The following is a 12,961-nucleotide window of genomic DNA, read 5'->3' on the forward strand; positions in this document are numbered from 1 at the left end:
GGTTGTCGAAGTTATAGCTCTGTTCGATAATTTTGGCCAATTTTAAATAAAATGTTCTATCAGTGTTCTATATCACAGGGAGGGGTGGGTGGGGTTAATGGCGGAGTAATGTGTGTTATCCGGAGTTTTCCCCCCGAGGTCTTGTTGCTCCCTGGGCCTAGTTATGTCGACCACTAAAAAATAACGAATCAGCGTGTAGTTAATATCTGATTTCAGCAAAACTAATCAGATTAGGCCGAAGTATGTGTTCAAAACAAACTCGTCTTCACAACTAAATTTGGCACATCCTTTTGCTATTGTATGCAAATTTGTGTTTGTGGTGGCAGGCTATAGCTAGTCAAGCCATGATTACCTTCCATGGTCAAGCTAATGTGCGTGTATAGCTACTATAATACTACTGAAATACGACCATTCAAAATATACCGCACAGAAACCTGTTGTGTGTCATAACCACTCTATCTAAAATACCCGTAGCTGTAATAAACCTTGTCGGGCGTAATGTATTGTAATAAAGGGCTATCATGCTGGGAATGTCCGCTTTAACTCCTGTACATTTCTTGCGTACTTTACCATATTGCCCAACTCCAATTCAAAGAACGAAGGTTACCGCTGACGTGACCTGATAAAACCATAGAGCTGTGTGTGTTTACTCCATGGATAAAACCAAATTCCAGACTCAGGCTGAGTTGCCCATGTGGTTTCGTGACGCATGGTTCAAAAGTGTGTAGGCATCTGAATTTTTAGCAAATATTGACATGTCACTGGAAAGCTATAATGTCAGTCGTAGTTAATAACCATTAATATACAAGTTTTGTTCAGAAAGGCGATGGGGAGCCGTATCCCCTAGTGCTGATTTACCTCTGTACCCTCAATGTGTCGATGTTCCCTCGCCCCTTGGTGACCGTGATTTGGAGTTGTAAAAGTAGGTCATACTTTTTGACGAGTTTGAGATTATACGAGAGAGTCTTTGTGACCGATAAACTGTGCTTTACTATTCACTGTATACAACTTGTTGACTATAGCCGTGTACGAGTACTCTGAGAAATGCTGGAGCAGAAACTGATTTTCACGTTTGTTCATTAATTAATTGATTTTCATGTTAGTTTATTAATTAATTGATTTTCATGTTAGTTTATTAATTAATTGATTTTCATGTTAGTTTATTAATTAATTGATTTTCATGTTAGTTTATTAATTAATTGATTTTCATGTTAGTTTATTAAACTCCCGTATTTCTATTATATTATGCCAGTGATATACGGGGCCATGAGAGTTCTTATAAATCGGAAGTTGAAGATATCCATTTACATTTCTGCAGATTTATTCTCGGTATCAAGAGAAACACTCCCATAATGGCAATATACGGAGAATTGGGTGAATATCCGCTACATTTATTTATACAAAAAGAAATGATCAAATACTACAACCGCGCAATAAACTCGCCTAACGTACTAATTAAAGAAGCAGCAATACTAAACAAGCAAATGAACAGTAAATGGTATATCGCAATAACGACACAATTAAACAACATCAATGAAAGTGACAAAATTAATTTGGACAGAATAACAACAACTGCTGAACACAAAAATTTACAAATACAATTGGAAAAACAATTTAAACAGTACTGGAAAGAAGAATTGAATAATGATCGAGAGGGTAATAAATTGAGAACATACAGAAAATTTAAAAATAAATTTGAATTAGAAAACTATTTGATATCACTGAAAAATGTTGAACTAAGACAAGCATTATGTAAATTTCGACTAAGCAACCACAATTTAAAAATAGAAACAGGACGACATTCCAAACCAAAAACACCTGTAAAAGAAAGAGTATGTGAACTTTGCACAAAAAACTAAATAGAAGACGAACAACATTTCATCATGACTTGTCCATTTTACAATGACCAAAGAAAATTAATATTTGAGAAATGTAAGAAACAAATTAATAATTTTGATAATTTTACAATTAATGAACAATTTGCACTGGCAATGAGTTATAATTTTACCTCATTTCATATCACACTCGGACAATTCATTAAAACTGCCCTCGACTTAAGACAGCAACACCTCTAAAATTTTTAACCCTTAATGCATCATTATTGTTATCACTTTTTTAACAATGGTTTCTTCTACCTTTATTATTGCTGTTAGTGGGATTTATTACTATTCATGTTTTTTTTTAAGTTTTTTTATTTTTTATTTCTCAATGTTTTGTATTATTAGTCTAGTTTTGTTTAGTGTAAATGTAACCATTTTAATTCCTCCTGGGGAATTTTACGTGTTTCATAAAGTATAAGTATATCTATAAATATTCACTGAGAACATGGACTTGGAATGTGTCCGCTGAAGATCTTTATTAGTGATTTATTTGTTTTTGTCTGGAAGCGTACACATGTAGAAGTGAAGATACCATTATTAGGAAAATGAGATTACTTCCACTCACATTTCAAGTTTGGAGTAAACGTGTCTAACCATGAATATCGATATCAATAGTTTTATTTAGTGTTTTTTTTTAGATATTAATAAATCATCTTTTTTAATTTATAGATTTCCGGAATTCAAACATAGTACATTAGTATTATAAAAAATGAACCAATGATTATATATAGATATAACCACATAGATGAAGACGAAGAATAAAATTTAATAATGCCGCCTTTCAATTTTCAAAAATTCATATTAGCATATTTAATGTTAATGTTACATTCCAAGTCCATGTTCTCAGTGAATATTTATAGATATAATAGAAATACGAGAGTTTAATAAACTAACATGAAAATCAATTAATTAATGAACACACGTTACCGTGCATGTATTCATTACTTTGGGTGAGAGGTATCATGATACGCATGATGAAAACATTGTGTGTGTGCCCCTCCCAGTTAAAAATATATGTAGCATATTTGTTTTGGATATAAGTTTTTGCAATTTTCTCTTGGTAAAACCTACCCGTATGTGATAGCTATAATATAAATTATAATTACCTGTGCTTAATTAAATAGGCTTTGTCAGCCTCGTGTCAACGGTGTGATGTTAACAGCTTCGCACAAATTTAAAAAGAGTAAAAGAGTAAATTGAACAAATACCATTTAATAAAAGAAATGACCAGCAAATGCATTGCGAGTCACATCTGCGTACCAAGATAAATTAATTAATTTACATGATCTTTATTTGCACTACATGGAACTACAAATTATAATAAAAAAGAATTTTAATTTTAAAGTATGGTGATGGTTTTCGCTAGAGAAACTAATGCGCGATCATTGTGAAAGTGAAAATGTTCAATATAATAAATTAATTCTTTTTAACACCTTTGACATATTTTATTCCTGCGAGAAGTAGTTAGACTAACATCTCACGTTATTTTAGTTTACTAATTGGTTTTATATTATTCTCTTACCAGGGAGGTTAATTGTACTTATTTTCAATATCATGCAGGTTGGCAGATGGGCTAATTTTCACACATAATGTATTTGTCCTGCATTTTAATGGTGCTGTGTCCGGCGTCTAGATTCGGAAGTACCCGGTATGTCTGGATGCGAGTGACTTCTTCCAAAACTCCGCTGAACAGTTTGACTTGATTATTGTTTTGTACCTGTCTAGATGATTGTAGATGGAAATCTGTACACGAGAAGTTGAATTATTAACACAAGGTGTCACTATTAACAAATCCAACAAAAGACAGAGGTATCCCTCATTACACTAGAATAATCATCAATTTTTCAAATAACACTGTGGCTCAATTAGTTTCATTACGTGAGTTCTGTGATAATGCAGTTTATTAATGGATGAAAGTATACAGGTTCAAGCTTTGGAGACATGGTGAATCATTGTATCAAAATGACGCGTTACATGATAACTTGGTCACTATAAAACTGTGGTGAAAACAGGTAGTTGATTGAGCCCAAACGCCCTCAAGTGGTCGCATTGGGATATGTGGTAAAGGGGAAATCATCTCTCGTGCATATCTGATTGAGTGACCTAATGTTTTTATTGGCTTTAATCATCTTAAAACGTAGCAAACCGCTTCATGGCGTATGAAAACCTGCATTGCATGCTGGGAACTACATACGAGTGAATCACACGACTTGGTTGAAATACATTTCTGTTCAATGACTTGCATTAGACAGGAATTCTGGAAACATTTAATAAGATCTGCTTTCCGAATTTAAAATTATATTATTCAATATTTTTAAGCTTGTTTACATGGTGTGGGTCAAGCTTGTTTACAAGGTGTGGTCAAGCTTGTTTACGTGGTGTGGTCAAGCTTGTTTACGTGGTGTGGGTCAAGCTTGTTTACGTGGTGTGGGTCAAGCTTGTTTACGTGGTGTGGGTCAAGCTTGTTTACATGGTGTGGGTCAAGCTTGTTTACATGGTGTGGTCAAGCTTGTTTACATGGTGTGGGTCAAGCTTGTTTACATGGTGTGGCCAAGCTTGTTTACATGGTGTGGCCAAGCTTGTTTACATGGTGTGGCCAAGCTTGTTTACATGGTGTGGCCAAGCTTGTTTACATGGTGTGGCCAAGCTTGTTTACATGGTGTGGCCAAGCTTGTTTACATGGTGTGGCCAAGCTTGTTTACATGGTGTGGCCAAGCTTGTTTACATGGTGTGGTCAAGCTTGTTTACATGGTGTGGGTCAAGCTTGTTTACATGGTGTGGGTCAAGCTTGTTTACATGGTGTGGGTCAAGCTTGTTTACATGGTGTGGGTCAAGCTTGTTTACATGGTGTGGTCAAGCTTGTTTACATGGTGTGGTCAAGCTTGTTTACATGGTGTGGTCAAGCTTGTTTACATGGTGTGGTCAAGCTTGTTTACATGGTGTGGTCAAGCTTGTTTACATGGTGTGGTCAAGCTTGTTTACATGGTGTGGCCAAGCTTGTTTACATGGTACACCTATAAGGTCAAGGGTAAGTAAAAAAAAAAAAAAACACTTCAAGTTTCCTTTCTACCATGATGGTATCATTTTGTTCTGCCCCCAAACCAACCCGATCAACCACCAAATCTACTAAGTTTTTCCCACATATGGTTTTATTGAAACCAGGGAAACTTTACCTCTCTTGCTACTCAGTTTGTAGACTGGCTACAGTCGGGGAGATTATATTTGTCCTGTCTCAAGTAAATAAAGAAACATTTCCGAACCCCCCCCCCCCCCAAGAAGGGAACATATTGTTTTTAATTAAAAATTACACCTATGTTTGAAAAGTCTACTCCGTTTGTTAAACTTGTTAAAAGTGTTGGTTTGATTTATTGTAAGGTTTACTAAGCACTATAGGTAAAATAAAGACAAGACTCAATAGAATTACAATATATTCAGCATATATATAATGTATTGCTGCATCATAATAGTATTACATTAAACTTGCACTCAGTCAATAATACTTTGATTGATTGGAATATTATATTTGATAAGAATTATATGTGTAATGTATGTCCTCACATTTCAATAATTTTCAGCACAGAAACCAATCAACCAGCCAGCAAGCTAGTCATACAGACAGACAGACAAACATACATCACTGACATGACATCCATTCAGACTGAAAACCAATCAACCAGCCAGCAAGCTAGTCATACAGACAGACAAACATACATCACTGACATGACATCCATTTGGACTGAAAACCAATCAACCAGCCAGCAAGCTAGTCATACAGACAGACAGACAGACAAACATACATCACTGACATGACATCCATTCAGACTGAAAACCAATCAACCAGCCAGCAAGCTAGTCATACAGACAGACAGACAAACATACATCACTGACATGACATTCATTCATCCTATTATCATTTTACTTAAAAACTTCTTGATGAAGCAATTATATTTTTCATTATATCTATTGTAAGTAATCTAATTATATTTTGTTATTTGGAAGCATTTGTTTACTATACATCTAATAAAATTAAGTATAATTTGCATAAAGTTAAATATTATTGTTATATTTTCTGGAAGCAGTTTTTCTAAAAATAATTAATTCATTATTTGCTTTGTTTTTCTTTGTGATTCTGAAGAGCTTTTCGCAGCACAGCAACCGCAAAGTCCACATCGTCTTTTGTGATACACATGGGTGGTTTGATGCGAAGAGCCTGTAAAAAGAAGAATCCATTCATTACAGTAGGCACATCAACATGTATTATTCATGCTGATTACTATGAAGGAAAAAAAGACAGTGCCAAGCAATTTTATAATGCATAGCTATATAAACTGCAGGATACAATGTGTATTGGTATACTGATGGATAGGTTATCAACATATTCATGTAATCATAATAGCACCACAAAATCCAGACACTGTGACATCTCATATCCTGCTGAGGTGTTAAAGTAATTAGTCATGTTCTGTTTCAGTGGTAATTAAAAGTCTCATTAGATATGAATGTGAAAAATATGTATGTATAAAGAAGCCATGCGTCACTGAGTCCAGGAGACTTGATTTTTATTTTGAAAAAAATCTTTTAAACTTTATTATGTTGCATTTGCCAGTTTTGTCTTTAACACAAAGACAAACACCGCAACAAGACACATCTTCCTGCATTTGCATTTAAATAGCAGGCCAGATAAACATTATTTGACAAAATTTTAACAAGCAGACTGTTGGCTGAGATAGCTTCACTGTTAGCAATGCACATTTCAATTTTTTTTTTGTATCATCACACATATGAAAAGATATAAGACAACGTTCCTGCATTCCTGCTTACTGTGATGTTAATCATTTATAGTTGAATTTTTTTAACTTTTTTAATTAATGGAAAGTATTAAATTCCTTCTAATTTTCAAGAACAAGTTGTTGATGTTGTCGGCACGTAGTGGGTTTTAAGCTGTTTACACACCGTGCAAAGTTGCTAAGTCGTGCAAAGTTATTGCAAAGTTGGTAGATGTATATTTGCATATATTGATAACTATGGTTTACCTTTTCCCCCTGCGAACTTTATTTATGGGATGTCCCTTATTTCCGGAGCTTTCCAAAGACGTTCGGGTCGGATTCGGGTCGTTATGTTTTTGTGTGGCACCATATTTGTTTTGGTGAGTTGCGTTATATTTCCCTGTTGTTCTCGGTATTACTGACTTATTAATATGACCTAAGTTATTGGCATAGAGAAACGGGCAGTTGTGAAGTCGGAAAATTTAAATAAAGCCAGTTGAAAGCAGCCTATATATTTTGACATCAGCTGACTGTAAAATGTTAGAAAATAGGAGTGCAAAGTTAGGAAAAACGAAGGAAATGTTGGCATCCTGGCGTCAACCAGGCTAGGTCGAACACAAGCACCTGCGGACCTTAACCAAGGTTCCCCCAAAGTCGCATTCGTTAGTGAATGATTCTCAGCCAATGGAACTGGCCTTCCCATTGAGTCTGTGGCACACTCACCCAGGGTAGGGGTCGACCTTTTGATGTTCAGCCTAAGGTAGGATTTGAACTTTGGTCTGCCGATCATGAGTCTGATGCGACAACCACTATGCTACCAGTGACCGGTCATATGTAATTGTTAGCTGTGATATCATATTAATGAGTGCGATAGTTAAAAGTTCGAAAAAGTGAATAAATATTTCGTAAATTACCGCAGTGTTACTAAAAGTATGTAGAGGTCATAATAGGTCAATTCTAGAAGGTACTTGTGCAAGCGATATCGATTTTAAAAACAAGAAATAGCCACCAAATCTGCTTAATTTCAAATAATCCATGCAGGTGTGTGGTCAGGTGACGGACCAATTTTTTTAAATAAAGCGTGATCGGGTGTGGTTAGTACTTGCTTGAGAGACTCCCTGAGTAAACGAGTTGTTGCATTTTTTTTGTATCATCACATCAAAATTAGAGAATTAAATATATCATTGTAGCCGTCAATTTAAAGGACTATGACAGTTGTCTGGTTTTGAGTTATACGTTTCTTGAATTGTATTTTTTACTATACCTAATTGTTCCAAATATAGCGTAGTTAGTGTGAAATCACATTTAGTTAGGGGGTGCTCCTATTGGCAGCTGTTCTAGAACTCGACAGTTTGTTTACAAGACTGGACGACTGCATAGTAGTTTTTTATGGTTTTTCTTCGATTTAAACGGTTTATCACTACGCTTATACAGCAAACGTGGAGATTTGAATCTTGTATTTACCTATCTGTTAGTGAACTGTTGGAAGGAATCGTTACGCAATAAACGTATAAAGTTGCACTGTTATCGCGGTCTGCTAGTTTGTTATTGTCGGCACTTCGTCGTCTGCACGCGATCTGACGAGAACTTGTACATACAAATAGGACGATTTATTCTGGTAGGTTACATTTTTAGTATCGATTGGGAACTTATAAAACTCATGCGGAATTACTATAGGAAGCTAGTGTTTTCGTTTATCCTAGTACGATTTGCGACTACATTAAGATAAAACTACTTAGTACAGATATTCTGAACGATAACCGGACAAGACGAGTACAGATATTCTGAACGATAACGGGACAACGAAATATATTCATTGTTTATTTTTTATGAACTCATTGTTGTATGTATTAGTGTAGTGAATACTGGTATACGGCACCTTCACGCGTCAATAATTTGCATCCAGTGAACGTTCCCTACATCCGTAGTTGAAAAGTAGGGTTAGGGCTCAGCTTTCTGTAGTAATATAACCGAAAAGATAAATCAAATTAAAGTCTTAATCAAGAAAAGAACTAATGCACTTGAAGTGAGAAAGAGATTACAGGAATGGGAATTGGCTTATGAAAATCTCAGGCAAGCTGACGACAAGCACCAAGATATATTGGAACCAGAAGAACGTCACAAGGACTATGATGAGTGGATGTTACCACGGTTGGATGAATTTGATCGCTTCAGACAACACATTGGCACATGGCTGCAAGAAAATGAGGCTCATGGAATTTTCACAGATGAGGTAGATGTTAAACCGTCTGATAGTGTTTCACAGCAGTGGTTACAAGAAAACACAAAAAACAATTTCTGGTAGTGGGATCTCATCCCATAGTTGTACAAGCAGTGTTAAGAGTAATGCATCTATAGTTAGTGCTATGGCTAAAAAGGCTGAACTCATGGCTCGTGCTGCTGTACTGAAAGAACGTCAGTTATTGGAAGAGCAGGAAATGCAGTTACGAAAGAAAAGAGATATGTTGGAGCTTGAAACAGAGATTGCTGCACAAAATGCAAAAATTGAAGTGTACCAACAGTACGAAGATGGTGGTCAACCATTACTGCAACTACACAATGATGGGACTCAACAAAATCGCAAATCAGAGCTAACCAACATTGGTAGTAATATAGGATCCAGTAGCAGTGTTAGTCATGGTTCATCTGAGCAAGACTTCTCAGCCATAATACAACAACAAAACAAGATGACTAAGTTGCTTATAGATCACAACAAGCGTGCTAGTCTTCCACCACAACAAATGCCGACATTCCGCGGTGATTCATTGAAATTTAAGCATGGAATAGAAGCAAAAACAGATGACCCTGAAGATAGACTTTATTATTTAGAACAATATACTGAAAATGAGCCAAAGGAAATTGTAAGTAGCTGTATCCACATGGACCCTGCAGAAGGTTATATCAAGGCCAGAAAACTGCTTGATGAGAAGTATGACAATCCACATGTAGTAGCCAGAGCATATACTACACAAGCGGAGCAATGGCCTGATGTGAAGTCGGAAGACAAGACTGGTCTTAATAACTTCGCACTTTTCTTAACAAAATGCGACAATGCTATGAAGAGTGAAGCACACTTGAAAGAACTCGACCATCACAGAAACCTGCAGATGTTGGTCCGCAAATTACCATACAAAATGCGAGAGGGCTGGCGAAGAAAATCATATGATATTCTGCAACATGGACCAATTCAGTTCAGAGATTTGGTGGAGTATGTCAACCGAGAAGCTAGAATCATGACGAATGTCATATTTGGTGAGCTAAATAGTACACAGACAAAGGAGAAGGATAAGAAGTATAATTGGAGATCTAATGATCAAAGAAAGAAACATTCAGCATTTGCAGTAAGTACTGAACAGAAAGTCAATGACACATGCCTGTGCTGTGCAGAGAAGACACACAACATACTAGAATGCAAGGTATTTGTAAATAAAGCCTACAAAGACAAAATGTAGTTGGTTCAGGCTAAAGGGTTGTGTTTTGGATGTCTGAAGAACTCCAAACATCTTGTGAAGGACTGCACTAGAAAGTTGACATGTGAAATATGCAAGTTGAAGCATCCCACAGTATTGCACTACGAGAAAAGAGACAAACCTGAAGAAAAGAGCTTATCTACCTCAGTTGGATGTATTGATGTTGATTGTCAAGCAGTGAAGTCTAAAACATATATGGGAAAACCAGTGATCATACCAGTAGGCCTGAGGTGTAAATCCACAGGAACATACATACAGACGTATGCTTTTATGGACAATGGTAGTGATGCTGTGTTTTGTACTAATGTTGGTGGTCAGAGGACCAAACTTACTTTGCGAACCATATCTGGAAGCAAAGTGTCGGAAAGTTACATAGTTAAAGGCCTTGAAGTCCACGACTTCAAAGGAAAACACATCATCCAACTCCCTGCTACTTACACACAGGACGAAATACCAGTGTCAAAGGACGACATCCTGAAGCAAGAGGACATTTCAGGTTGGTCTCAGGACGTACACCTTGACAGTATTGATGCAGACATAGGCCTCTTAATTGGTAATAATGTACCAGAGGCTTTTGAGCCATGGGATGTGATCAATAGCAAAGGCGATGGACCCTATGCCATTCGTACCTTGCTGGGATGGGCTGTAAATGGTTCCCTTATGGGGGCTGGAGAAGAAATAGATGGTTATGTCTCAGAAGCGTCAGTTGGTCGAATTCAAATAGGGCCACCAATGGAACAACAATTAGCGGATTTCTTCAATCAAGAATTTAGTGAAAGAACAGTTGACGACAAACCTGAGAATTCTGTTGAAGACAAGAAGTTTATAGCCATTATGGAAGCAGAAACAAAGCTCGTCAATGGTCACTATCAAGTGCAATTACCATTTCGTGACCATCATGTGGTTATACCAAATAATAGATCTGTAGCTGAGCAGCGATTAAAACAACTCAAAAGAAGATTCAAAAACGATACCAAATATCGCAGTGAATATTCTCAGTTCATGGAGAGTGTTATCGCTAAAGGGTTTGCTGAGAAGGTACTGGACCAGGAATTATGGGGTGAAGAAGGAAGATTGTGGTATCTTCCACACCATGCTGTCTGTCATCCTCAGAAACAGAAATTAAGAGTTGTATTTGATTGTGGAGTTTCGGGGCACATCATAAAATAAGATGCTGTTGCAAGGACCTGACCTAACAAATTCTTTGCTGGGAGTACTTTCAAGGTTCCGACTGGAGCCCATAGCATTGATGTCAGACATAGAGGCCATGTTTTCCCAAGTTGCAGTACCTATGGTGGCCAGAGGGTGACACTACTAAACCAATGGCTGACTATAGAATGAAAGTCCACATATTTGGTGCAACATCTTCACCGAGCTGTGCTAATCATGCATTGAAGAGAACAGCAGCAGATAACACAGATACTGACAGCAATATAGTCATTAAGACGATAAACAACAACTTCTACGTTGATGATTTACTCAAATCAGTTGTAACAATAAATGAAGGAAAGATACTAGCTGCTAAATTGATAGACACCTGTAATAAAGGAGGGTTTAGGCTAACTAAATGGATTAGTAATCAGCGACAGTTGTTGGAATCAATACCTGAAAGTGAAAGAGCACTGGAAGTGAAAGATATAGATTTAGAAAGTGACAACTTGCCGACTGAAAGAGTATTCGGCATGAAATGGAATGTTGAAGCTGATACCTTTGGTTTCCAGAATAAATACAAGGAAAAACCTGCAACAAGGCGAGGGATATTAAGTCTTGTAAGCTTGATTTATGACCCCTTGGGTTTGGCTGCACCTGCTGTTTTGAGACCCAAAATAATACTGCAAGATTTGTGTAGACAGAAACTTGGATGGGATGAAGAGATTCCTGATAAACACCAAAAGCGTTGGCAAGAATGGCTGTACAACTTGCCCAAATTAGGAGAACATTTTGAAGTCAGGAGATGTATTAAGCTAAATGACTTTGGCACACCAGTAGAAACGCAATTGCATCATTTTTCCGATGCGAGTAATTTAGGCTATAGTGCTGTGTCCTATATGAGGATGATAAATGAAGAAGACCAAATACATTGTTCTTTCATCATGGGTAAATCAAGAGTGACACCCCTCAAGCAAGTCACTATACCACGTTTGGAGTTGTCAGCCGCCACAGTTGCTGTTCGTATGGATAAGCTGATCAAGAAGGAATTGGACATCCAATTTGACTCGACACACTATTGGACTGATAGCATGACTGTGTTGAGGTATATCAAGAATGAGACTGCAAGGTTCCATACCTTCATAGCCAATAGAGTAGCTGTGATTCATGAAGCATCCAATCCAGACCAATGGTCCTATGTCAACACTAGTCATAATCCAGCAGATGATGGTTCCAGGGGGGCAGTCAATTCAGGTGTTTCTGAAAAGCCAGAGATGGATTACCGGACCTGAATTCCTTTGGGAAACACAAGACCAGTGGCCTGTTAGATCTTGCGATATGCAACTGAAAGATGGAGATCCGGAGGTCAAAAAACATGTGATTGCGAATGCAGTATCTACCAATGACTCAGAGAAGCTAATTAATGAGTTGTTTAAGCGGTATTCAAGTTGGTACAAACTAAAGCGAGCAGTATCATGGATCTTGAAGATAAAGAAGGCGTTGTTGAAACGTTGCAGGAACGAGCAAGATAACTTCTCGGCGGGTATCACTGTTCAAGATCTTCAAGAAGCTGAACATGCGATAATTTAGTGTGTTCAACAAGAAGCATTTGGTGAAGAAATACATAGTGTGAGAAGTGCAAAGAAAATGGTAAAGCGAAGTAGCCATATATACAAGCTAGATCCAGTGTTTGGAG

The 12,961-nt window shown here is 37.0% G+C and overlaps 1 protein-coding gene and 1 long non-coding RNA gene across 5 annotated transcripts in view; one reads left to right on the top strand and one right to left on the bottom strand.

Moving 5' to 3' along the window:
* Window positions 1-825: 825 nt before the first annotated feature.
* Window positions 826-1,830, top strand: LOC146741486 (uncharacterized). The gene is made up of 2 exons (XR_014929675.1): window positions 826-922; window positions 1,253-1,830. It is a non-coding gene; the product is annotated as an uncharacterized LOC146741486 (long non-coding RNA).
* Window positions 1,831-5,300: 3,470 nt separating this feature from the next.
* LOC102809198 (alanine--glyoxylate aminotransferase 2, mitochondrial-like) overlaps window positions 5,301-12,961 on the bottom strand; it is a 52,649-nt gene continuing 44,988 nt past the window's right edge. For all 4 annotated transcript variants that reach the window (XM_085500008.1, XM_085500006.1, XM_085500007.1 and 1 more), the window contains one exon: window positions 5,301-6,090. In XM_085500008.1, the coding sequence (XP_085356134.1) occupies window positions 5,983-6,090 (108 nt within the window). In that variant the 3' untranslated portion in view covers window positions 5,301-5,982. The remainder of the gene's footprint in view (window positions 6,091-12,961) is intronic.

The sequence above is a fragment of the Saccoglossus kowalevskii genome, chromosome 6 (assembly GCF_978046115.1).
Source record: "Saccoglossus kowalevskii chromosome 6, keSacKowa6.1, whole genome shotgun sequence".
In the NCBI taxonomy this organism is placed as follows: Eukaryota; Metazoa; Hemichordata; class Enteropneusta; family Harrimaniidae; genus Saccoglossus; species Saccoglossus kowalevskii.